Source organism: Lepidochelys olivacea (genome assembly GCF_965140295.1).
Source record: "Lepidochelys olivacea isolate rLepOli2 genome assembly, chromosome: 24".
NCBI lineage: Eukaryota > Metazoa > Chordata > Testudines > Cheloniidae > Lepidochelys > Lepidochelys olivacea.
Window position 1 is genome coordinate 15,576,940 of NC_140434.1, and position 26,668 is coordinate 15,603,607.

At 58.4% G+C, this 26,668-nt stretch overlaps 1 protein-coding gene across 2 annotated transcripts; it reads right to left on the minus strand.

Moving 5' to 3' along the window:
* Nucleotides 1-26,265, minus strand: LOC311512460 (myelin-associated glycoprotein-like). Of its 2 annotated transcripts, XM_084613670.1 has the most exons (12): nucleotides 26,125-26,265; nucleotides 24,848-25,040; nucleotides 17,295-17,362; nucleotides 13,255-13,329; nucleotides 10,822-11,190; nucleotides 10,005-10,301; nucleotides 9,179-9,436; nucleotides 8,593-8,853; nucleotides 7,703-7,990; nucleotides 7,369-7,465; nucleotides 4,389-4,488; nucleotides 1-2,059 (listed from the first exon to the last, which is right to left on the minus strand). In XM_084613670.1, the coding sequence occupies exons 4-12, from the start codon at nucleotides 13,298-13,300 to the stop codon at nucleotides 1,895-1,897; spliced, it is 1,881 nt and encodes a 626-aa protein (XP_084469796.1). In that variant the 5' UTR covers nucleotides 13,301-13,329; nucleotides 17,295-17,362; nucleotides 24,848-25,040; nucleotides 26,125-26,265; the 3' UTR covers nucleotides 1-1,894. The 2 variants fall into 2 exon arrangements, with proteins under 2 accessions (XP_084469796.1, XP_084469795.1); XM_084613669.1 differs by lacking the exons at nucleotides 24,848-25,040; nucleotides 26,125-26,265 and adding an exon at nucleotides 17,748-17,886.
* Between the last annotated feature and the right edge of the window lie 403 nt (nucleotides 26,266-26,668).

Genomic DNA, 26,668 nt, shown 5'->3' on the forward strand with positions numbered 1-26,668 from the left:
GGATGGGGCGGGGCCATGGTTCAGGCACTGGTGGCCCCCCACTTTTAGACAGCTTCCGCTGCTCCTGGGGAGAGCAGCAGAAAGGATCAGAGGTTTAGAAAAAACTTGACCATTGAGAAAAGAGTAAAATAACTGGGCCTGTTTAGAGAAGAGGAGGCTGAGGGCAGACCTGAGAACAGTCTTCAGACCATGTTCTGGGCAGGGGAGATTGAGGTCAGGTATTAGGAAAAACTTCCTAACTCTCCGGGGGCGTTCAGCTCTGGACTCTGCTTCCAAGGGAGGTTGTGGGATCTGCATCAGTGGAGGGTTTTAAGACCAGGTTCGAGAAACGCCTGACAGGGATGGTCTGGGGCTACTTGGTTCTGCATCAGTGCGGGCGGCTGGCTGCCTCACGAGGTCCCTGGATCCTTTCCACCCTGCCCTCATGGCAACGCCATTTGCATGGTTCCTTTACCTGCCAGAGCTCTGTGAAATGGCCTTGCTATTATTATACCAGTGCCTCAAGCGCTGTGTTTGATTTGGCATCTAATCACGTCACATCCAGCTTATCAATAAATAGAGCCTCGATCCGGGTGCCTGGAAGGGTTAACAAGGTTAGGGGGAGGTTTCTGGGCAGAATTAAGCGCTGGTTAGAGAGTTTCGACGTTGTTAGTCTGGGCTTTTTATTTATTTCGTTGTCTATCATCAGGCAAATATCGGTTAAAAAAAATGACACCAAAAATAAATGACGATTTGTTTTAAATTTCCCCCCAGGATGGCTGGTGCCGATGGATCATAGAATTCCAGGGGATCGGACCCAGAACGTGAGCACCTGTTTATCCCAGTGGGAAACAAAGATTACAGCTGCGGGGTTTTTTTGGACTCCTGATTTACATCTGAGCCACCCAGAGATTTCCCCCCGGAATAACTATGTCAATTAGACGTGTGATTTTCTACTGATCTAGGTAGACCACCAGCACAAGCCCTGTCTATACCAGTACAGCTGTGGAGGCAGTTAGCCCTATAGGACAGGGCTTTATCCCAGTATAGTGTCTTCCCCTTCCTGGCTGGGGATGGCTGTGCTGGTCTCAGCAGATTTATACCACAGACAAATCTTTATGCAGAAGAAAAACCAAGTTGTTCCTTCCGCACGTGGAAAGACAGATTGGGGGAATTAGAACAAGGACTGGATGGGTTTAGGGAGGAGCCGGGCCCGTTTTGTACAGGGTCCACCTGGGCTATCTAGGCAGGTACTTGCATGGCTCCTAGAGAGATAGCTCAACGGGGTAATTAATGATTCAACAGGGCTTTGGTTGAGCCTCCCAAACGGTTCCAAATTTAGCCTCACAAAAGCCCTGGGGTGGGAGGGAATTATGAGCCACATTGTGCACAGGGGAAATTAAGAGATTGTGGGGAAACTGAGGCACGCAGAGAGGTTAGGACATACCTCAAGGTAGCACAAAGTCTGTAGCACAGGTGGGATTGAAACCCCAGGTCTCCTGGGTCCCAGTGCAGGGCCAGACCCACATAACCAGCCAAAGGGCTGTCAAAGAAGGGGCCCCCATCAGGGTATGAGGCGCTGGCCAGACACACAGCAAGAGATAGTCCCTGCCCCAGCTGAGATTGGAGCCGCATTGTGCCAGGCACTGTGCAGACACACAGCGAGAGACAGTCCCAGTCCCAGCTGCGTTCAGTCCGAGGTCCTGATGGCAGTGGGTGGGGTTTCCATGGCAGGGGGCGTGTCCTGCCATTAGTGGGCGTGGCAGGACCTGCACTCTGCAGGGGGTTGATCCCGGTAGGCGGGGTTTCCGGGGCGGCGGCATGCCTGGTGATTTGGGGGCACAGACAGGTCCTGTTTCCGGCGGGCAAGGTTTCCATGGCAGAAGGCGTGTCACTGGGGGGAGGCGGGGGGCGCTCACTTGACGCGGATCTCCGCATACTCCGCCAGCTCCTCCGTCAGGGTGTAGCTGTCCTTGGTGGCCAGTTTGGTGAAGTCGATGTTGGCATAGTCCATGTTCAGGTCCAGGGAGCCCTCGGGCTTGTTCAGGAGGTGTTTGTCGGAGGCCAGGCGCCGCTCATACTACGGGGGAAGCAGAGCAGCATCAGTCTGGGTACGATTGGCATGTTCACCTGTGGGACTCCCTGACACTGGAGAGTACAGTGTTAGCCTGCGGGACTCCTTGCCATTGGATATTACAGGGTTAACCTGTGGGATTCCTTGCCAATGTATATTATAGGATAAACCTGTGGGACGCCCTGCTGGTGAAAATTATAGACTTATCTGTGAGACTCCCAGAGCCTGGATATGATAGGATTAGCTGTGGGACTCCCTGACACTGGATATTAACCCACAGAAGTCCCACCTACTGGGTATTATGGAATTAACAATTGGGGCTCCCTGCCACTGGATATTATAGGATTAACTCACAGGACACCCTGCCACTGGGTTTTAGTGGGGTTAACCATTGGGACTCCCTGCCACTGGATACTAGGGGCTCAACATATTGCATTTGCTTCAGGAGGATACCATTGGGGTTAGCTGGTCCAATAATACCATAGTTTACCTAGAAAACTCACTGCCACTTGATCTTACTGGGATTAGCCCGTGGGACTTTATTGGTATTAACCTGGGAAACTAATAGCTGCAGGATCCTTTCCAAAGGATGCATTCCTAATCAGAGCTCTCCTGGGCAGGGGGTGCCAGGGGTGCGAGGACTGTCCCATGTGGGGGTGGGGGGCTGTCTGTTAAGATTTTACGCCACAAAGAGACGAGACCACGAAACAAGCAGAGGGGGAAAGGAAAACACCACAACGCTGCAAGGGACCTTGCTGCCAGGACAAGGGGCTGCCAGTATTCCAGGAAGACCCCCATGCCCTGCCCCACAGCTGACCTGTGAGAGCCACCCAAGCAACAGGATAGAAACCAGAACCAGTGCCCCCTGGAGGGAAAAGGCCCCGTGCCCTATTCCCTACCACCATGAGCCCAACAGTCCCCGACTCTCTGGCCACATCAGAGCCAGCGCCCCCTACGGGAGAGGCCCTGTGTCCCATTCCCTGCCCAGCCACTCCGCTGCATGACTGTGGGGTGCAGAGGAGGTCCCCGTGTCCGAGCCGAGGTGTGACGCACACTGGTGGGGGGTGACACAGACTGGGGAATCCAGACTTACCCGGGGGTCAGTGGCTCTCCAGGGAGCAGATCTCCTTAGACTAGCGGAGAAGGAAGAGCAGTCACTGTGTACCTGGGGGGACGACCCCTTGTTGCTGCCCCATATGGAGGATGCCTCTGGGGAGCACCTCCAAAGCTGCAGCTTTACGGACTGGGTCTGGGACGCGAAGGGATGGAAGAATCCCTTCCCCCACCCCCATGCACCAGCCTGGGGCTGGATCATAGGAACATAAGAATGGCCAGGCTGGGTCAGACCAAAGGTCCATCTAGCCCAGTGTCCGGTCGTCCGGCCGTGGCCAGTGCCAGGCGCCCCAGAGGGAGTGAACAGAACAGGTCACCATCCAGTGATCCAGCCCATTCCCAGCTTCTGGCAAACAGAGGCCAGGGACACCATCCCTGCCCATCCTGGCTAATAGCCATTGATGGACCCGTCATCCAGGAACTGATCTAGTTCCCCGAGAGGGGAAAGGCCCCCGTGTCCCATTCCCCACCCCCCTGAGCCAGCCAGTCTGGGCTAGGTTTCCTCTCCGGTTATGGAAACTAAGTAGTGACTGACAACATAGAGGGATCAACTTTATCTAAACTATACATCCCCATCCACCCCACTCCACTCATCCACCCCTATATACACCCCTTCCTCCATCCATCCACCCCATACACACCCCTCCATCATCCCTCCACCCCATATCCATCCATCCATCCACCCACCCCCATACACACACCCCCTGCATCCACTCCTATATACACCCCTCCCTCCATTCATCCACCCCATACACACCCCTCCCTCCCTCCATCCCCATCCACACCTCTTCCCTTATCCACATTCCCTCCACCCATCCATCCATCCCCATCCACACCCTCCAGCCAGCCAGCCCATACACCCCCCTCCCTCCCTCCCTCCCTCCATCCACCCCTATACACAACCCTCCCTCCCTCCATCCCCATCCACACCTCTCCACTTATCCACCCCTATACACACTCCCTCCCTCCCTCCATCACCCATTCATCCCCACCAAAATCTCTCCACACCCCTCCCTCCATCCATCCACCCCTATACACACCCCTCCATCCATCCATCCCTCCATCCACCCATTCATCCGCATACACATCCCTCCACCTATCCACCCCTATAGACACCCCTCCATCCATCCATTAATGCCCCCCAGACCCCCCTCCCTACCCACACACACAGCACTCTGTCCACCTCCATGTTCTCCCTGCCATGCCAATCCCATCGTCCCACCTCAGATTTGTCCAGGGCCCCCGGGGGCCGGTACTCGCCGCTGTACGCCACGGGCGGGTGCTCCAGCTGTACGAAGCTGGAGTTTTCGTTCACGTTTTTCCTGGGGAGAGAGAGACGACACAGACACCTCTGTCACTGGGCGACCCCCACAGTGGGGCGGGGGGGGGGATTCTCTGTCACTGGGTGACCCCCACAGTGGGAGGGGGAATTCTCTGTCACTGGGTGACCCCCACAGTGGGAGGGGAGATTCTCTGTCACTGGGTGACCCCCACAGTGGGAGGGGGGATTCTCTGTCACTGGGCGACCCCCACAGTGGGGCGGGGGGGGGATTCTCTGTCACTGGGTGACCCCCACAGTGGGAGGGGGGATTCTCTGTCACTGGGCGACCCCCACAGTGGGGCGGGGGGGGGATTCTCTGTCACTGGGTGACCCCCACAGTGTGTGTGTGGGGGGGAGATTTTCTGTGACTGGGCGACCCCCACAGTGGGAGGGGGGATTCTCTGTCACTGGGCGACCCCCACAGTGGGAGGGGGGATTCTCTGTCGCTGGGCAACCCCCACAGTGGGAGGGGGGATTCTCTGTCGCTGGGCGACCCCCACAGTGTGTGTGTGTGGGGGGAGATTTTCTGTCACTGGGCAACCCCCACAGTGGGGGGGGAATTCTCTGTCACTGGGCGACCCCCACAGTGGGAGGGGGGATTCTCTGTCGCTGGGCGACCAACACAGCGAGGGGCCATGCCCTGTCGCTGGGCGACCCCCCAGAGCTCCCGCGTATCTCATTACTCAATTAACAATCTGCATGACATAACTGCATCTGCATTAATGACATAATTTAATAATGATCTTAATAATCCAAAGGTAGCAGTTTGCTCCTGAGGTATCAGTGACTGATAGTTGCTAATGAATTATCAATCATTAATTACCCACCAACCATCTTTGATTAGGATCAATTCGTGGCTAATGCCCCAGACTGATCAATAGGTGACTGCTAATTACCGAACACGGATTAACATTGGTGCTTCGTGAATTATGCTGTTCGCGAGTCATTAGAAATGCCATTTAACCAGCGATTGTCGATTACTGATCTGGATACAAATGTGTATCCTTCTCCTACAAAAATGCTCCTTAGTTTTAAGCGAAGAGCCGTCATGTGTGTTAATTGTTATTCTGCCTTTATTTGGAGAGACAAAAAATGGTGGCCTTCCCCTGCCAAAGTCGCCCTTTCCGTCGAAAATCAACGACGGAGACGCGTTTAAAACGATTGCGGGGAACGACACTTATTTCGGTGCAAGGCCGTTCGCCACCCGCCCCGGTCAGAGCGCCCCTCGTTTGAAAACCCAACTGGATCGGAAGGTCCACCTGGTGATGGCAGTTAGGCCGAGGGTTGGTCCAGGAAGGATTTCAATCGACTGACGCCCAGAACAGCTGCTCTCCCTTTAAGAGCAGTTCTGCCGCTAATGTAGTGCCAATCTTTAAAAAAGGGAAGAAGGAGGATCCTGGGAACTACAGGCCAGTCAGCCTCACTTCAGTCCCTGGAAAAATCATGGAGCAGGTCCTCAAAGAATCAATCCTGAAGCACTTGCATGAGAGGAAAGTGATCAGAAACAGCCAGCATGGATTCACCAAGGGAAGGTCATGCCTGACTAATCTAATCGCCTTTTATGATGAGATTACTGGTTCTGTGGATGAAGGGAAAGCAGTGGATGTATTGTTTCTTGACTTTAGCAAAGCTTTTGACACGGTCTCCCACAGTATTCTTGTCAGCAAGTTAAGGAAGTATGGGCTGCATGAATGCACTACAAGGTGGGTAGAAAGCTGGCTAGATTGTCGGGCTCAATGGGTAGTGATCAATGGCTCCATGTCTAGTTGGCAGCCGGTATCAAGTGGAGTACCCCAAGGGTCGGTCCTGGGGCCGGTTTTGTTCAATATCTTCATAAATGATCTGGAGGATGGTGTGGATTGCACTCTCAGCAAATTTGCGGATGATACTAAACTGGGAGGAGTGGAGATACGCTGGAGGGGAGGGATAGGATACAGAAAGACCTAGACAAATTGGAGGATTGGGCCAAAAGAAATCTGATGAGGTTCAATAAGGATAAGTGCAGGGTCCTGCACTTAGGACGGAAGAACCCAATGCACAGCTACAGACTAGGGACCGAATGGCTAGGCAGCAGTTCTGCGGAAAGGGACCTGGGGGTGACAGTGGACGAGAAGCTGGATATGAGTCAGCAGTGTGCCCTTGTTGCCAAGAAGGCCAATGGCATTTTGGGATGTATAAGTAGGGGCATAGCGAGCAGATCGAGGGACGTGATCGTTCCCCTCTATTCGACATTGGTGAGGCCTCATCTGGAGTACTGTGTCCAGTTTTGGGCCCCACACTTCAAGAAGGATGTGGATAAATTGGAGAGAGTCCAGCGAAGGGCAACAAAAATTATTAGGGGACTGGAACACATGAGTTATGAGGAGAGGCTGAGGGAGCTGGGATTGTTTAGCCTGCAGAAGAGAAGAATGAGGGGGGATTTGATAGCTGCTTTCAACTACCTGAAAGGGGGTTCCAAAGAGGATGGCTCTAGACTGTTCTCAATGGTAGCAGTTGACAGAACGAGGAGGAATGGTCTCAAGTTGCAGTGGGGGAGGTTTAGATTGGATATTAGGAAAAACTTTTTCACTAAGAGGGTGGTGAAACACTGGAATGCGTTACCTAGGGAGGTGGTAGAATCTCCTTCCTTAGAGGTTTTTAAGGTCAGGCTTGACAAAGCCCTGGCTGGGATGATTTAACTGGGAATTGGTCCTGCTTTGAGCAGGGGGTTGGACTAGATGACCACCAGGGGTCCCTTCCAACCCTGATATTCTATGATTCTATGATTCTATGGCAAGAGGACGGTCTGCGATCCCGTCTGGCTCCGGCCTGGATTCGGGCCCCAGCGTCCCCCCGCTCCCATTTGTTAGTGCAGCTGAGCCCCGGGGGGCTCCGGACTTACTTTTTCCGTGTCTGACTCACGTAACACACGGCGGCGATGAGAATCGCAAAGGCCACCACGGCACCCACCGGCCCCACCTTCGCCCACATCAGATTGTCTGAAAGCAGCATGCAGGCTGGGGTTAGTCCCGGCCTTGCCCAGCGGGGGGCGCTGTGGGGAGTGGGGGGCAGGGGAGTGCTGGCCATGGAGGGAGCTCGCGGCTACCCCAGCCCTGGCTACTCCCATCAGGGGGCACTGTGGGGAGTGGGGCAGGAGCACTGGCCGTGGGGGGAGTTCCTGGCTACCCCAGCCCCGGCCACTGCCAGCTGGGGGCGCTGTACAGGCGGACACTCACTGGAGTGGTGGAACTGGAGCTGCTGGTTCTTGGTGCCGTACAGGTTGCGGGCGGAGCAGACAATGAAGAGCTGCGAGTCCGGCTCCCCGCGCAGCGTCAGGATGCTGGTGACCGTGTAGCCCGTCTTCTGGGAATAGACGAACTCCTGGTCAGTCTCGTTGACCGTCACGTTCCGGGTGGGCAGCTCGAAGGAGATCACGGGCTCCGGATTGGCCAGCACAGCGCAGACACACTGCACCGTGTCCCGGGCCGCCGTGCACTTCGACTCCACGAGGATTATGGGAGCGACTGCGGAGGAGAGACACAGCATCAGCATCGACGAGATGCAGCCAGCTCTGGGGTGGGGCGGCTGGGGAACAGCCACACATAACGCTGCAGAAGGATGGCCTGGCCCAGAGCTGCCTGAGATGCAGCCTCATCTGGGGTGGGGCAACTGGGGAACAGCCGCAAAGCGACGCTACATGGGGACAGCTTGCCCAGCACTGAGATGCAGCCAGCTGTGGGGAGGGGCACCTTGGGAACGGCCACACAACACTGCATGGGGATGGCCTGCACGAGAGCTACCTGAGATGCAGCCTCGTCTGGGGCGGGATATCTGGGGAACAGCAGCACATAACATTGCACGGAAACAGCTAGGTTGGCGCTGAAATGCAGCCAGCTCTGGGGCAGGGCAGCTGGGGAACAGCCACATATAACACTGCGCAAGGATGGCCTGCGCCATAGCTGGCTGAGATGCAGCCTCATCTGGGGTGGGGAAGCTGGGGAACAGTCACACATAACGCTGCCCAGGGGCAGCTCGTCTGGTGCTCAGGGACAGCCACCTCTGGGGGGGGGTAGGATAGAGGGGGGAAAGCCCTGACACCCTCTGCCACCGGGCATGGGTGACTCACACTCCACGGTGAGGTTGAAGGCGGAGCCGCGCTGGCCGTACTGGTTCTCCGCCACACACCAGTACTCCCCGTCGTCCTCGTGGGTCACGGCGGGGATCTCCAGCAGCAGCTCGCTCTCGTAGACCACCGTGGCCACGATCTGCTTCTCCTTGAAGATAGTGATGATGGGCTCCGGGTTGCTCTCGGTGGTGCACAGGATAGTCACCGGCTCCCCCTCCACTGCCACCACCGAGGAGTTCACCGACGGCTTCCGCGGGGCGTCTGCGAAGGGAGGGCACGCGTTCACTGACCCACAGAGCCAGAACTATAAGCAAAGTGCCCCACTCCCCTCCCAGAGCTAGGATGGAAAACCAGGAGTCCTGGCTCCCAACCCCCCACCCCCGCTCTAACCACTAGGACCCACTTCTCCCACCGCTGGGGAATAGAACCCAGGAGCAGCCCCCGCACCATCCCCACTCTAACCACTAGATCTCAATCCCCCTTCCCCTCCCAGAGCCAGGATAAAACCCAGGAGCCCAGGCTCCCAGCCCTTCCCCCGCTCCGCTCAGACCACTAGACCCCACTTCCCTCCCCTCCAGGCACTCACACATGATGGTGAGGGCCAGGGAGCGGTTCACCCGCCCATACACGTTCTCGGCCACACAGGTGTAGATCCCGTCGTGCGCGTGAGTGACGTTGTCCAGCTCCAGCGTCAGGTTGGTGGATGGCTCCTCCCGCAGCACAGCCTCCTCCTTGAACCACGCCAGCAAGGCCAGGGGGTTGCTGTCCACCACGCACGCCAGCACCACGTGCGAGCCCTCCGTGATCTCCAGGGACGAGTTCACCTGCAGGATCCGGGGCACGTCTGCGGTGGGGGAGGCAGAGTGTCCTTAGCCTGGGGGACTCCCTGCCACTGGAGGTCAGCGGGGATAACTTGCGGGACTCCCTGCCACTGGGTGTTAAGGCCACGCTACCAGGTATTAGTGGGGTTAACCCATGGGACTCCCTGCCACTGGAGGTCAGCGGGGATAACTTGCAGGACTCCCTGCCACTGGGTGTTAAGGCCACGCTACCAGATATTAGTGGGGTTAACCCATGGGACTCCCTGCCACTGGAGGTCAGCGGGGATAACTTGTGGGACTCCCTGCCACTGGGTGTTAAGGCCACACTACCAGGTATTAGTGGGGTTAACCCATGGGACTCCCTGCCACTGGAGGTCAGCGGGGATAACTTGCAGGACTCCCTGCCACTGGGTGTTAAGGCCACGCTACCAGATATTAGTGGGGTTAACCCATGAGACTCCCTGCCACTGGGTGGCAGCAGGGTTAACCCGCAGGTTAACTCCTCCTGCTCTAAGCACTAGCCCCCACTCCCCTGCTGGCACCAGGGCTAGAACCCAGCAGGCTGGCCGGGGGGCAGTTCTGGGGACTCACACTTGACGTCCAGGGTGGCGAAGGCCTCGAAGAGGAAGGTGGTGTTGGGGTAGGTGACCTGGCAGCCCAGCTCGTGCCCGTCGTTCTCCCGCGAGGGCCGGAACTTGAGCAGGGACACCTGGCTCCAGGTGCCGCTCTCCTCCTCCAGCTGGCCGAAGACAGCCTGCTCCTCCAGCACCTCGTGGTGTAGCCAGCTCACCACGGGCTTCATGGTGGGGCAGTTATCCGGCACCACGCACCGCAGCTCCGCCTCCGTCCCCACCACCACCGCAGCCGGCGGCACAATGGTGGGTTTGTCTGGCGAGGGAAGAGGCTGGGTAAAGCCAAAGACTCGGGCTCCAACCCACTGGACCCCAGTCCACTCCCAGAGCCATAGAGAGAACCCAGGAGTCCTGCTCCCAGTCCCCACCTCCCCGGCTCTAACCACAAGACCGCACTCCCCTCCCAGAGCCATAGAGAGAATCCAGGAGTCCTGCTCCAAGTCCCCACCTCCCCGGCTCTAACCACTAGACCCCACTCCCCTTCCAGAGACGAGAAGAGACCCAAATGCGCCCTGATGCAACAGTAGGGGGGTGCTGAGCTCCATGGCACAGGGTGCAGGATTCACTGCGGGGGGGGCTCTCTCATCACTATTAATTGAGCCCCTAGAGGGTCAAGGGCCCCGTGCCCCATTTCCACCCCCCACATCGCCCCCCGAGCCAGCCAGTCCCGTGCCCTGAAGCTGGATGGCAGCCGGCGCCCCCTAGAGGGGAAAGGCCCTGTGTCTCATTCCCCGATTTAGCCGTCCAAGGGGCCTGGCCCCAGCGCCCCCACTCACTGATGATCTCCAGGTTGCTGTGCTCCGAGTAGGTGTACTGGTTGTAGCCGCCCAGGTCCCCGCGGAAGAAGTACTTCCCCGCCAGCTCGGGGCTGAGGCGGCCGAGCTGCAGGGTGCAGTTGCGGGCCTGGAGGTCACCCAGCAGGCGGGTGCGGCCCTGGAAGCTCTCGTGAACGATGCTGGTGCGTGACTTGTACACCACGGGCGGGTAGTTCCGGGGGTAGGGACTGTTGAAGTACCAGATGCCGTGCACGGCCGAGGGGCGCAGCTCGTCCGGGTAGTCAAAGCGGCACGGGATGGCCACACACGTGCCCTCGAAGGCCACAATGGTCTGGGGCATCCACGCGCTCCACGGCCCACCCAGGGTGCCTGGCGGGCAGATGGGAGCAACAGGCACTGGGCAGTGGGGCCAGGAACCCACACGCCCGTCCCCTTTGCCCCCAACCTCTCCTGCCATGGTCCAGTCTCCTTCCTGTCGATTTTCCCACTGCCCTCTTCTCTGCCCAGCTGCCAAACCCCGCTGGGCCCTGGTTTGTTACCCGTCTGTCCATCCCACTCTACCCATCCATCCCTCCATCTGTTTCCATTCATCCCTCTCTCCACCTATCCATCCATCTATTCCTCCCTCCCTCCACCTATCCATCCATCCCTCTCTCCACCTATCCATCCATCCATTTCCATCCATCCATCTTTCCATCCCTCTCTATCCATCCATCCATCCATCCATCTCTCTATCCCTCTCTATCCATCCATCCCTCCATCCGTTTCCATCCATCCCTCTCTCCACCTATCCATCCATCCATTTCCATCCATCCATCTCTCCATCCCTCTCTATCCATCCATCCCTCCATCCGTTTCCATCCATCCCTCTCTCCACCTATCCATCCATCCATCCATTTCCATCCATCCATCTCTCCATCCCTCTCTATCCATCCATCCCTCTCTCCAGCTATCCATCCATCCATCCCTCTCTATCCATCTCTCCACCTATCCATCCATCCATTCATCCCACTCTAACCATCCCTCCCTCCCTCCCACAAAAACATTTATCCACACATCCATCCAATGAACCATTTATCCATCTACCCATCCAGCCAGCCAACGGTCCATCCATCCAACCATTTAACCATCCATCCATCCGTCCTTCTGTCCATCCATCCAAACAATCCACCATTTATCCATCCACCTACCCACCCAACCATCTGAACCAACCATTTGTTCATTTAATCATCCACTCAACCAACCTACCTTCTATCCATCCATCCCCCTACCCACCCATCCAATCATCCATTCATCCAACCCACCATCCAGCCATCCCTGCTTTCATCTCTCTCTAGTTATTTCTCAGACACCTGGGTGGCACCGTATCTAAACGCCACCCCAGCAACAGGTACAATTCAACTGACATAAAATTACAGTTCTGACCCTCACGGCCTCCTCTTTGAGTCGCCCCAACAGATCCTGCTCCAGCGAGGACACCAAGCAGGGCTGCCTGTATGTTCCCCCCAGCAGGGTCCCCGATCATAGAATCATAGAATAGCAGGATTGGAAGGGACCTCAGGAGGTCATCTAGTCCAACCCTCTGCTCAAAGCAGGACCAATCCCCAATTTTTGCCCCAGATCCCTAAATGGCCCCCTCAAGGATTGAGCTCACAACCCTGAGTTTAGCAGGCCAACGCTAAAACCACTGAGCTATCCCCCCGAGCTATCCTGTGAGCACAGCCCGAACCCGAGGCCTTTGGGAACTCTCTTCCGCCAGAGCTAGTTCCGGTGGAGCTAGTTCAGGGCGTTTCCCATGCTGCGAATGTTAGACCTGAATGAACACGCACCTGACCTTGGAACTCCTCCCATGCCTCAGTTTCCCTGCTGACTCAACCACCCGCTTTCAGTGTCCAGTTCGAACCTGGATCCTACTCCCCAAGCTCTCATTGTGGGAGCCTGGCTGCTGGGGTAGGGGAGGGAATATCTCATGGAGAGCATCCCTCTTTTTCCCCACAATGTGGAGAGCTCCCCAAAACACACACCCGCAGCCCCCCACCTTGGAGGACACCGCCCCAGCAGGGACTGGGTAGCTTGTTCTCCTGGGACCACCCAGCCCTCAGTCCAGGGGTACAACAGAGCTAGACCAAGGTCCAACAAAGTCAGCTCACGCGCCAGGAAAATTTGAACCGCCGACGGTGAGCTGATTGGCGGGGCTGGAAAACCAATCAGATGCACCATCCCGCCGCTTGGCTAAGTCTGTGTGATGACACAGGGCGAGTGGACAGTTCATGCACTGAGGTGTACACGCCACCTACTCCCCTTTGGCTCAGTGAGCAACAGCTCTGGCTGTTCGCTCCCGAGAGCCCCAGGTTCAAACCCACTCTCTGGAGACAGGGCTGTAAAAGACAGGAAATGGGGCTGTGGATTGCTCCCTTGGGGTCCCCTCGGTACCTCCAAATAGGATCCCGAAGGTGAGCAGAGTGCCAGCAGCCTTCATCTTCTCCGGGGGCAGCGGCGTTGGGTCAACTGGGGAGAGAGAAGAGGGGTTTAGATGAGGTGTGGTTGGTGTTTCCCCATCTCACCCCCAGGGCAAATGGGACCCGACCCAGGAGAGCCCACTGTGTGCACACGGTAGGTCTGATCCCATCCAGCAGGGGGCAGCATGCACCCCGACAGAGCAGATCCATCCCTGCCAGCAGGAGGTGCTGGGGCCTTCAAACAAACAGCCAGCGAGTTTTTTGGGGAGAGACCAGGGCACACGGGCACCAAAACTAGAGGTCATTCATTGCAAGCAGCAACCGCTGTGATGCCCCCTAAGGGTCATGCTGGGGACAGAACCCAGGAGTCCTGGCTTCCGCTCCTGTGCCCCACCCTCTGCAATCAGACCCTTCCCCTACAGAAGTAAGGATTAGATTAACTGGAGAGACACTTTCAGGGTGGATCTCAGGGGACAGTTCCCCCAATGCAGGAGCGGGGGAGGGAGTCTCTGAGGTTGGGGAATCACTTCCCAACAAGGGGAAGGAAGTGGGGTCTAGTGGTTAGAGTGGGGGGGGGTGTTGGGAGCCAGGACTCCTGGGATCATTCCCTGACACTCAGGAGATTTAACACTAGGCCCAGGGAGATGTTGCTGTGACTCCAGCAGGGCAGGGAGATCCCTGGCCCAGGGCGTGGAGGGGGTGGGGGGGGGAGTGTGGGGGGAGAGAAACGCAACCTCAACCCCACCCAAGGAAACATGGGAACCGAGCAGTCGCTGCTGTTCTCACAATGGCCACAAGATGGCAGTGGGGCCTCGCCACATTCACACACAGCCCACTAGTAGCAGAGCCAGGGAGAGAACCCAGGAGTCCTGGCTCCCAGCCTGTCCCGCCTTAGCCCCCACTCCCTTCTCAGACCTGGAGGGAGAACCCAGGAGTCCTGGCTCCCAGCCCGTCCCGCCTTAGCCCCCACTCCCTTCTCAGACCTGGAGGGAGAACCCAGGAGTCCTGGCTCCCAGCCCGTCCCGCCTTAGCCCCCACTCCCTTCTCAGACCTGGAGGGAGAACCCAGGAGTCCTGGCTCCCAGCCCGTCCCGCCTTAGCCCCCACTCCCTTCTCAGACCTGGAGGGAGAACCCAGGAGTCCTGGCTCCCAGCCTGTCCCGCCTTAGCCCCCACTCCCTTCTCAGACCTGGAGGGAGAACCCAGGAGTCCTGGCTCCCAGCCTGTCCCGCCTTAGCCCCCACTCCCTTCTCAGACCTGGAGGGAGAACCCAGGAGTCCTGGCTCCCAGCCCGTCCCGCCTTAGCCCCCACTCCCTTCTCAGACCTGGAGGGAGAACCCAGGAGTCCTGGCTCCCAGCCCGTCCCGCCTTAGCCCCCACTCCCTTCTCAGACCTGGAGGGAGAACCCAGGAGTCCTGGCTCCCAGCCATCCCGCCTTAGCCCCCACTCCCTTCTCAGACCTGGAGGGAGAACCCAGGAGTCCTGGCTCCCAGCCCGTCCCGCCTTAGCCCCCACTCCCTTCTCAGACCTGGAGGGAGAACCCAGGAGTCCTGGCTCCCAGCCCGTCCCGCCTTAGCCCCCACTCCCTTCTCAGACCTGGAGGGAGAACCCAGGAGTCCTGGCTCCCAGCCATCCCGCCTTAACCTCAAAGACAGTCCCCCCCCGAGGACACAGACGCTCCCTTATGAGCCAGCACAATTCCCAGGCTGGCCGGTTCCAAGGAGGTGACTCCGACGGGCCAGCAGAGCTGTGGGGCGGGGGGCACCGTGGGGAGCTAGCAATGGAGCAGCCCTGACAGACACAACGGCCATGGGTTGGACCCCCTGACCCTGGTGGGCCTTGAGGGCCCAGGCCTTGAATGGTCACCATGACACGGGGCCCAGAAGGGGTGGCTAGGGCCGACTCTACCCAGGGCTCCCTAGGCTTAGACCTTGAGTAGCCCCATGGCATGGGGGGGAAGGAGGAAAGGGGTCTATGGAGCCAACCCTAGTCTCTGAGTAGCAACCAGATCCTAGGGGACGGGGTAGAGAGGTCTGTGGGGCCCACCCAACTCAGGCCTAGGCCTTGAGTAGCCCCATGGCATGGGGGGGAAGGAGGAAAGGGGTCTATGGAGCCAACCCTAGTCTCTGAGTAGCAACCAGATCCTAGGGGACGGGGTAGAGAGGTCTGTGGGGCCAACCCAACTCAGGCCTAGGCCTTGAGTAGCCCCACGACATGGGGAGAAGGGGATGAGAGACCTGTGCGGAGAGGCCAACCCCACTCAGGCCTGGAGCCTGCCTTAGCCCCGCACCCCTGCCCCAGCCCTGAGCTCCCAGAGCCTGCACTCTGCACCCCCCTCCACACCCCAACCCCCTGCCCCAGCCCGGAGCCCCCTCCTGCACCCCAACTCCCTGCCCCAGCCTGAAGCTCCCTCCTGCACCCTGAACCCCCCATTTCTGGCCCCACCCCGGAGCCCGCACCCCAAGCCTGAGCCCTCACCCCCTCCCGCATCCCAACCCCCTGCCCCAGCCCAGAGAGGGTGGGGGAGAGCTAGCGACAGCAGGAGGGGGGATGGAGTGAGTGGGGGGTGGGGCCTCTTAGAAGGGGCGGAGCAGGGGGCGGGGCCTCAGAGAAGGGGCGGGTCAGGGGTGTTTGGTTTTATGTGATTAGAAAGTTGGCAACCTTAATGAGAGGCCTATGGGGCAAACTCTACCCAGGCCTTTGCAGGTCAGAGGCAAGATGGCTGCCGGGAAAGATGGCTCCAGCCCCTTGCCCGCATCAGGCCCCATTTCCATGCTTCCGCCGCTCTCCAACCCCCAGCTCCCTGGCACAGGCTGGTTGCCATGGCCCAGCCCGGTTGCCATGGTCCAGCCCTGGTGTGAGCCCCACGGGCCGTGGAGCCAGCCCCGTCCTGATGTAGGGCGGCCCCGTAACCCTTCGGGGGAGGCCTCCGCCCTCCTGATCCTTCCCCCACGGCTCCGCCCCACCCCATTCATTCCTGATCCTCCCCAGAACAGCTCTCCTGATCTGGCCCCCAACACCTCTAGCTGCTCACCCCCCAAAAAATCCTGACCCCCATTTCCCCTGAAACCATGAGCTACCCCGCTTTTTTCCCCCTGAATCGCCTCAACCCCTCATGCCCCCTGTGGCCCCATCTCCAAATCCTGCCCTCTGCCCCCCCAAATCCACTGGCCCTCCATCTGCCCCCCTAAATTCCCTGAACCCCTCCAGTCCTCAACCTCTGACCCCCCCAAGCCCCAGACCAGCCCCAGCTCTAGCTCCCCACAAGCCCTCGCCGGGCTCTGTGCCCTCCCAACACTCCTCCCACCAGTCCCGTCCCCTGGGAGGCGAGGGTCTCCCATCCAAGCCGTGACACACACACCCCTGCTGCCCACACTCAGCTGGGGAGAAAAGCCAGGGGCAGCAGGCCTAGGCCAGGGGGTAGCCAGGCAACGTGGGGCTCGGCCTCCCGGTCGTGGGCACGGCTGCCATCCATGGCTGGTGATTGGCACCAGCTTGGGTTACACATACTGAGAGAGCTTATCAGAAGACCGTGCGGGGGGAGGGGGGTCAGGACGCCTGGGTTCCGGCTCCAGGAGGGGAGCGGGGTCTAGTGGTTAGAGCAGGGATGGGGGTAGGCACCAGGACTCCTGGTTCTTTTGATCAGTAGTGACTAGGACAACCCCACCCCGCTTGCCCACACAGGTCCCAGGGAGATAAACAGGCGACTTCTCCCCACATGAGAGACAAAGGCCTTTGTGCCTCCTGAGGGAAAATGTCAGCAGAGCTACGAGGCTCATTAATCACCCAGAATCTGGACTCCCAGCCCCCCTGCTCTAACCACTAGACACCACTCCCCTCCCAAAGCCAGGGACAGAACCCAGGAGTCCTGGTTCCCAGCCCCCCTGCTTTAACCACTAGACCTCACTCCCTTGCCAAAGCTGGGGATAGAACCCAGGCATCCTGGCTCCCAGCCCTGCCTGCTCTAAGCCACCCGAGCCCACTCTGGCACACGGCGACGCTCCGCATTCTCATACCTTTCAGTGTCCTCCAGGCTGTCTAACCCCTCGGCGACTCCAACATGAAGTTGGCAAAATCCCGGCACCTGTAACCGAAGGGACCGGTGGGGTCAGAGCCACAGATGGACCCCGGAGTGATCAGAGAGTCCCAGGTCCGAGGCAGCGGCCGGAACAACGCCCCCCTCTGCACAGCTGGGACTGGCCTTTCTAGAGAAACGCTCTAATCTGAGTCAGCAGGAAGTGGGGGATACCAGGTTAGGGGGACCTCAGATCTGATTCCTGGCAGTGGGGAAGGGGGACACTGGGCTACCAGGCCCAGGGGGGGATACCAACTTAGGGAGGCTCCAAATCTGATCCCTGGCAATGGGGAAGGAGGACACGGGGCTAGCAGGCCCAGGGATTGATCCGGGGTGGCAGGGAAAAGGGGAACCCCAGGCTAGCTGGTGACTGAGCTGGGGCAGCAGAGGATACCAGTGCAGAGAGCTCCCACGATGTGGCACCAGCCTCCCCCTCATGGATCCCACCGCTGGCTCTCAGCGGGGCAGTGTCCCACCCTGGGCCAGGCGCTGGCCTGGCGTCCCCCTCCTGCAGCCGGCGAGCCGGGGTGCCGGTCGCTCTGCGTTTCTGCGAGTGAGCGGAGCCCACACACAAATTCCTCCGGCTCAGCGTGTGCGTGGGGGGGACCTGCCACCGGGAGGGAGGGGAGGGGGAGCTGGCTTCACGTGCTGGCTGCTACTCCCGGCACAGCTCTCTGCCTCCCGGGGCTGTGGGGAGGTGGTCCCACAGGGCCCAAGCGGGTCTAGCCCTCGGGTCACACTGGGCCGGAGGAAGGATAGTTCGGCTCTGAGTTTATTCATGCATCTTCCCCTGAGAGGAGATCAGAGACCTCAGGACTCCTGGGTTCTCTCCCAGCTCTGGGAGAAGAGGAGTCTCATGCGTGAATGGAGGGTGGCGCTGGGAGCCAGGACTTCTGGGTTCTATCCCTGCCCCTGGGAGGGGAGTGGGCTCTAGTGGTTAGAGCAGAGTAGGGTGACCAGACATCCCGATAAAATCGGGACTGTCCCGATTTTTAGTTCTTTGTCCCACATCCCGACCGATGCACAGTTGAGATGCCATTTGTCCCGATAGTGCTGCTTTGGCCGCTCCGGTGGTTTTTTTGTTTGTTTTTTGTTTTTGCCTCCCCCATTTGTCCTGACATTTTGTCCATTTCATCTGGTCACCCTAGAGCAGGGGGGCTGGGAGCCAGGACTCCTGGGTTCGATCCCTGGCAGATACAAGCCCATGGCAGTTTGTACTGAGGACCCGAATTTCCCTGGCCAGGGTCACGTGACACCCTCACCCCGTGGATTCATTCCAGGGGCAGGAATTCCTGGCATGCCTGTTGTGTGCTGCCAACACATTTCCCCCCCTACGCTTCCCCAGCTCCCTCCCTCCCTGCCCAGGGGAGACACAGCTGGGCACAAAGGAGCCCTGTGTAATGCCCCCACACTGGGCACACGCTGGGCACACCCAGAATCTCTCCAGCTGATGGGACCCGCGCCAGTCCTGGGCTCTAATTCACAGCATTTCTCTTCGCAAAAAGCGCAAACACTTGGAAATGTAAGGACAGGGAGGGTTTGCCCGGTGCTGAGATGCAGCCACTTCTGGGGAGGGGTAAATCTGGGAAACAGCCGCACAGCAATGCCGCATGGGTTCAGCTTGCCTGGCAGTGAGAACCCCATGTGGCGTCACTGTGCGGCTGTTCCCCAGCTGCCCCAGCCCAGAGGTGGCTGCAACCCAGCTGTGGGGGAGGCCTGCCCCATGCAGTGTTATGTGTGGCTGTTCCCCAGCTGCCCCACCCCAGAGGTGGCTGCAAACCAGCACTGGGAGAGGCCTGCCCCATGCAGTGTTATGTGTGGCTGTTCCCCAGCTGTCCTGCATCTCAGCGCCGGGCAAGCCATCCCCGCACAGTGTTGCTGTGCAGATGTTCCCCCGCTGCCCCAGCCCCACCCCAGAAATGGCTGCATCTCCGCACTGGGCGAGTCATCCCCCTGCCTATGCGGCTGCTCCCCAGCTGCCCAGCCCCAGAGGCTGCTGCATCTCCCGCGTGGGTGGATTGAATTTTCAAGGCTCTTTGCAAAAATCGCTCCTGATCTCTGAGTCATCGAGGCTGATTCTGCTCTCAGTTACACCCCCTGGGCTCTGCCTGACTGAACTGGTGCCACGGGGAGCCAGGGCCCGCAGGATACAGCCCCTAATAATTATAAGGATGATGACGCTTCGCTCCACAGAGCAGATGGCAGCCAGCGCAGCTGACTTCAGCTAAGGAACAAACTCTGTCTGCCTGTGCCCATGTGACGGGCATTGCCAGGGCCAGTTCCCAGCTCCGGCTCAGAGCCAGCCTGATGGACCCAGCCCTGGGCCAGCTTCCACAGGAAACCTGACAGCCCCTAGGGCCAGGGGAATAGCCGGGTAATCCCACTCCAGGCCCAAGTGGGAGGAGATTAGACAGATAGAGAGATAGGATGGATGGATGGGAAAATAAAAGGAGGTAGGGAGGGATGGGGAAGCAAAGGAGGGGATGGAGGGAGGGCGTGTATATGGATGGATGGATGGATGGATGGATGGATGGATGGATGGATGGATGGATGGGGAAGCAAAGGAGGGGATGGAGGGAGGGATGGATGGATGAAGGGATGGCATGTGTGGATGGATGGATGGATGGATGGATGAATGAATGGGGAAGCAAAGGAGGAGATGGAGGGAGGGAGGGCATGTAGCTGGATGGATAGAGGGATGGATGGATGGATGGATAGGGAAGCAAAGGAGGGGATGGATGGCGGGAGGGAGGGAGGGATGAATGGAGGGTGTGTATGTGTATATGGGTGGAGGGAGGGAGGGAGGGTATGTATGTGCATATGGAGGGAGGGAGGGCATGTATATGGAGGGATAGAGGGATGACCCTGGTATCTGTGGCAGCTGGGCTATGACCCCGGATGGTGACACCGACGGGCATCGGCGGATCCGTCAAACTGCCGACCTCCCCCAGGCCGAGGGAGCTGCTGATGGACTGAGTGCCTGGGTCCCCCTCGGGGTGGGGGATGTACTGACACGAGACAGGGCAGGGCCGTTAAAATGCAACACATCAGCTCAGTGCAAGTCCAAGCCCCCTCTGGTGACCTGGCCCACACTGAGGATAAAAGCCTACTGCTGCTGCCAGCTAATGGAGCGACTCCTTTACGCCACCTAGAGGATAACAACCCTGCTACTGCTGCCAGCTAATGGAGCGAGTCCCTTTAGCACCATTTCTAGTGGATCACAGCCTGGCTGCTGCTTCGTTAGTAGGTGTTCGTGCGTTCCACAGGCAGGTTCCTGGTTCAAAGCCAGCTCGGCCTCACAGGTGCATGGGGCAACTTCACCCCCAGCCCGGGGTGCTGCATCAAGGCCAGGGGTGAATCTGGGGGAGCCGTTGTGGGCACTCGCCCTGGGATGCTGCTTTCAATCAACAGCCTGTCTGCGCAGTGTGTGTACGTGTGTCTCAGATCCCTGCCTCCGGCGTGTGTCTGTCTCCGGGGTTCCCCAGCCCCTCACGTGTTCTCCCAGCTGCTCTGCACCGGGGGGGGGGGTGTGAACGATCCCCCCTCCCAGCAGCAGCTGTGCTCCTGCCCCACAGCTTCGGGGCTGCTCGCTCAGGGGTGGGGGAAAGGATTCGGGGGCCTGGCTCTCAAGGCCTTGGCAGTGCCCCCTGCTGGCAGGGGCCGATACAGCCAGGACGGTGAGTGTGAGGAGACCCCCCTGCTCAGGGGAGACAATGATACATGTGAATCATTCCTCTGTCTACCCCTCCACTGCGGCATCTGTCTCTCTAGCCCTCCACTCCCCTCCTGGAGCCTGGGACTGGACCCAGGAGTCCTGGCTCCCACTGGTAGGTAAAGGCCCAGACTGCATGGCAGGTAACTTTGGAAAAATCACAGCCGTAGCACTGGGAGGGGAGCGGGGTCTAGTGGTTAGAGCGGGGGGGCTGGGCTCCAGGACTCCTGGGTCCTATCCCCGTCTCTGGGAGAGGAGCGGGGTCTAGTGGTTACAGCAGAGGGGGCTCGGACCCAGGACTCCTGGGTTCTATCCCCAGCTCTGGGAGAGGAGCGGGGTCTCGTGGTTAGAGCAGGAGGGCCTGGGCGCCAGGACTCCTGGGTTCTGTCCCCGGCTCTGGAAGGCAAGTGGGGTCTAGTGGTTAGAGTGGGGGGGAAGGGGACTGGGAGCCAGGACTCCTGGGTTCTGTCCCCGGCTCAGGGAGGGGAGCAGGGTCTCGTGTTAGGAGCAGCGGGCAGAGCACATTTCTCTCTGGGGCCCCAATTCCCTTTGCCCCTCGAGGGTTGGTTCTCGAGCACCCGGCTCCATGCGGCTCATCACAGCAGGTGGTGGCAGCCCCCGAATGGCACAGCCTGGCAGCGCCACGCGGTGCCCCTCCAATAACAAAGCTGTTTGTCTGGGGCTGGGCTGTGCAATCTGCTGGTGTCACATGGCCGGGGCAAGGGGGCTGCGGGTCGGGAGCGAGGGGCACCGGCAGAGCTGGGGGGCAGGGTGGAGCCCAGGGTTGGGCTAGCAGGGGCTGCGGTTCAGGAGTGAGGGGCACCAGCAGAGCTGGGTGTGTCTGAGCACTGCCCCCTGCTGGATGCGATCTGTCCCCTCCAGGTCAGGCAGGTACCCAGCCTGGTGTCGTGTTGTGATTCTCTGTGATGTGTTAAGGGGACACGCTCTGACGCGTCCCGTTGTCCTGTCCTCACAGGGGTCTCAGACATACCTGTGCCAGGAGCCCTGGCTCTCCCTGTTACTAAAGCACCAGGGAACCATTCGACAATAACAAACCAGGTTCTGCTCTCAGGAGAGACCCTACAATAACAAACCAAACTGCACCAACCCTGTGCATGGAGACCCTACAATAACAAACCGGATTGCACAGCCCCAGCGCTCAGGAGAGACCCTACAACAACAAACCAAACCGCACCAACCCTGTGCATGGAGACCCTACAATAACAAACCCGATTGCACAGCCCCAGTGCTCAGGAGAGACCCTACAATAACAAACCAACCACACAGCCCTCAACTCAAACTCACAAGTCTTTGCAGCCCCAGAGCTAACGCACAGCCCACACTGTTTAAAATGCAGATTCTGGTGCAACCTTAACTAAGGCAGAGTCAGCACCCAACGGAGTTGTTAGAATCAAAGTGACCCCTTGCCTGGCACTGAGATGCAGCCACCTCTGGGTTGGGGCAGCTGGGGAACAGCCGCACATAACACTGCAAAGGGATGGCTCACCCAGCACTAAGATGCAGTCACCTTTGGGCCACGGCACCTGGGGAATTGAGGCACAGGGCAACCAGGTGCCTAACTTCCAGTGGGGAGTCTGGGGGCAGCACTAGGAACTGAACAGGGGGTCACCGAAGTACTAGGCTGGAGCCCTGACCACTGGCCCATCCTTCCTCCCTGTTCCTGAGTCTGTCGTCTAAGATCCGCGAGTCTGATTTGCTCGGGAGAGAAGCCAGGGCTTTGGGGTAACATGGGGCCAGAACCTGGCATCTCTTGGTTAAAGGCAGGTGGGGTGAAACTCCAGAGTTCCTGGCTGAGAAGTCACTGCTGTTACACTGAAAGGGAAACTGAGGCTAACAGAACCCAGGACTCCTGGCTCCCAGCCCTCCCCCAGCTCTAACCACTAGACCCAACTCCCCTCCCAGAGCAGGGAATAGAACCCAATGCAGCAACTATCCATCAGCCTCATAAAAGAGAAGCATTAGCCCCTCCCTTTAAGATCCTTAATTGTGCTGCATTGGTTCCTGACCCTGCCAGCCGAGCTCCCACCCATGCCCAGAAGCATAAGTGTGGCCACCCCCCGGTTCTCCTGTCACCAGCCTCTAATGCTGCCCCGAAGCCCCCTTGTCTCCTGGAGACACCTACCCGGAATCCACAGGGTGTCTCCAAGCATCCGATCTCCGGGGTCCAGCCGAGACCTGGGAAGGGTTTATGTCCCTGGGATGGGTACCAGCGTCTGCCAGCCTCGATGGCCGGCTCTCCAGAGCCAGATGGGCACGATGAGGAAGTGACAGAGCAGGCACCCAGCACAATGGCTCCCTTTGTAGGGGAGTTCGGGGCCAGATGTGGGGCAGGGCTTCTGTACTGATGGGAGGAGCAGCGGGGACGGGGGGAGGAAGGAAAAGGGAGTTGGGGTGGGATCTGGGAGTCAAGGGGGCTGGGGCCAGAATCTGGGGTGGGGGGAGGAAGATAGGCAGGAGGAGCTCCCCCCTCCACACACATAGAGCCCCCCCACACCCTCCAGAGCCCCAGTAGATACACACACACTAAAATAGAGCCCCCAGCCCCCCCCCAAAACAGCCCCCAAGCCAATGTTCCTCAGCTCCCATCCAGCTCCAGGGCATGGCTTGGGGGGAATGGGGCACAGGGGCTTTTCCCTCTAGGGGGCACCAGCTCCAATTTGGCCCCAGGGCGGGGACTGGCTGGCTCAGGGGGGCAGGAAATGGGGCACGGGGCCTTTCCTGTCTGGGACGGGGCTGGGAATAGGGAGCTCTGCGTCCACAACCATCAGCCCTTTCCCCGGGGCAGATGTGTCTGGCTGGGATCTGGGGCTGAGGCCTCGGCCAGCGAGTTACGGGGGGGGGCTCTCAGCCGGGGCTGGATTCGCCCCAGGGATCGGCGGCGAAAGGCCAGTGAGCAATCCGCACCCAGGCAGCCCCCGGCGCGGCTCATCGATGCTCAAAGGCCAACCCTGCCACGCTGCCGGGGGGACTCACGACGCCACTGGTGGGCTCCATAAAGACGGGCAAAACTTCACAAAACGTGGGCCCGGTGTAGAGCCTGGTCCTTTAGGAGCCACAGGTCCCGGGGCCAGCCAGCGCCGCGTGCAATTGATTAGACCCAGCTGAGATGCATCAGGTGTTTTCTAGGAAGGACAGAGCCAGGGGTGGTTGGGGGGGATGCAGGAAGGTGGGTAGGTGATTGATTGATTGATTGATTGATTGGCTGTAGAGCTGAGTGAAGAGCCGCTGTAGCCTGCGTGTTATGTTCTACTTTGCCAGTGTTGTTTGAGTGAATAAAGCAACGCCCATGAAAAGGGACCTGAAAGAATCAGACAGACCTGCCGTGGCATAAGAAGCGTTCGAGGAATCGTTGCGTTAGATTATACCCAATGGGGCAGCATAGCCGGATCTAAAACCGAGATCTCCCATGCAGGGTGTTTGAACCAGGTGCCCAGCTGGCCAAGGACAAGCATCCTTTGGAAGGAAGATTTCCATGAAGGAACAGTGTCCTTGGCAATTTTACTCGCCACTGTTGCTACACTATGTATATATATAGGCTTGGGAGGATTAGCTTTTTATCGGTAGATGTCGATTTCACCATACAGACGCAATGGGGTTGCCAGTTTTGGTTGGACGTATTCCTGGAGTTTCATCACGCGACATACTCTTTCATTAAAGGTTACTCTTTTGTTCCTGGAGGCTCCAGGGCAATCCTGGAGGGTTGGTGATGCTACACACAGACTGACGAAAAATTATTCCCACTGACAAAAGTCCAAACTTACCGACAGACAAAGTAAGAAAACGGCAGCTTGCGAGATTATCACCGTTTGATTTCGGGGGGTTTACTTTGTATATCTGGAGCTGTGATGTTGACAACTTGTGTTCAACGGCTCGAGAGCTTTGTTGTTTTGAATCTCCACGTCCAGAAGGGGCTGTCGGTGGCAGAAGACGCTCGTGGAAGGACGAGGTGGTGTCCTGGATGGATCGAAAGGAATAGTCATCCCTGAAGAGGTTCACCGAGGATCATACAGAGAACTCCAGAGATGGAGCTGCCCCATCAGAAGGAGATCACTGCAGGACCATTATGTCACTGTTGTTGTGATTATTTGTACTGTCATCACGCCTGAGAGCACCACAACCCCACTGTGCTAGGAGCTGTACGTTTTCATTTATTAGGTGCATTACAGGAGCAGTAAGCAGCTTTAGGCGTGGCCCACAGCTCCATTGTGCTAGGTGGTGTACATTATTAGTGCATTACAGTAGCATGTAGGCGCCCCAGTCAGGGACCAAAACCCCATGGAGCTCAGCATCGTATATTACTGGTGCTATTTATTAGGTGTATTATGGTAGCATGTCGGCACCCCAGTCAGGGACCAAAACTCCCTGCTGTACATTAATAGTGCAATTTATTAGGTATATTATGGTAGTGCCTAGGCCCTCCATTCATGGCCCAGGGGCCAGTTGCACCAGGCGCTGTACAAACACAGAACAAAGAAAAAGACAGTCAGGGAGGGGGCCGGTCTCATCACATTGCAGTTTGCTGACACACATCTGCGGCTGGCCCCAGAGCTGAAGTGGAAACTGAGGCACGAATCGCCTGCTGCCAGATTGGGCAGGCAGCAAGCTGAACCCAGCCTGCCTGCACCGATGCAACACGTGCCCGACCCAGCATGCCCTAGTGCAGCATATGCCAGCTGCTAACCCTCTGCTTGCCTGCGGTTTAAATCCGCCTGTGTGCACCAGAGACCAGGGCAAGTGCTATGTGGCAGCCAGCAGGATAGTGTGCGTACTAGTCCCTGTCATTAACCCCCCCTTTCGGAGAGGTGGTAGCTAGATGGACGGAAGAATTTCACCACTGACCTAGCTGCGTCCACACTGGGGGTTGACCTCACTAATTCGCCCCGGGTCAATCTGATTTCTAGATGTCAATTCAATAGCTCTTCCCCCTTTCTGCTGTTTACCCTCAAAACAGCTGGTGGGCTAAGCCAGCCAACCTCTTTCAGTCAGTCCCCTCTCCTAAGATCTGCTCTGCATTCCCCTGAGCCTCAGAGCCACCCACCTCCACGCCTGGTCCAGCGTGAAGCCAAGGATTTCTAGATGAACTTCATCCATTTCTTGTGTGGCAGCCACCAGGCCAGAGGCCCAGAAACCTTCCTTCGTGGTTTGTTTGACCTCTAGCGTGGTTAAGCCAACTGCGGCCCCGGAGAGCCCATCCCCGCTGCGTCCTGGCACACGTCTCCCAAACATTTAAGGTGCCACGCCCTGCAGGTGCCCAGTGCAAAGCTCCGCTCTTGATTCACGCACGCACGTTCCCGGGGCTTGCCCAGGGCTGGATTCAGGCAGTCAGAGAAGTGGCCGTATCTGAAGACCCCTCGGTTGGCTGGCCCCTGGCGCGGGGTGAGAAAGCTGGTGGCAGTCACGGAGCGTCCCATCCCGCTGGACGGGCACACAAAGGCCGTGCTTGTGAGCGCCCATGAGTCACGGCGATCCTGCGGAGCAGTGTGACTGATTCATCGCACAGACAAAGGCAGCAAGGAACAGGATCACCGGCCACCGACCCCTCGCAGTTAGGAGCAGAGAATTGGCTAATTGTTCCGGGCAGC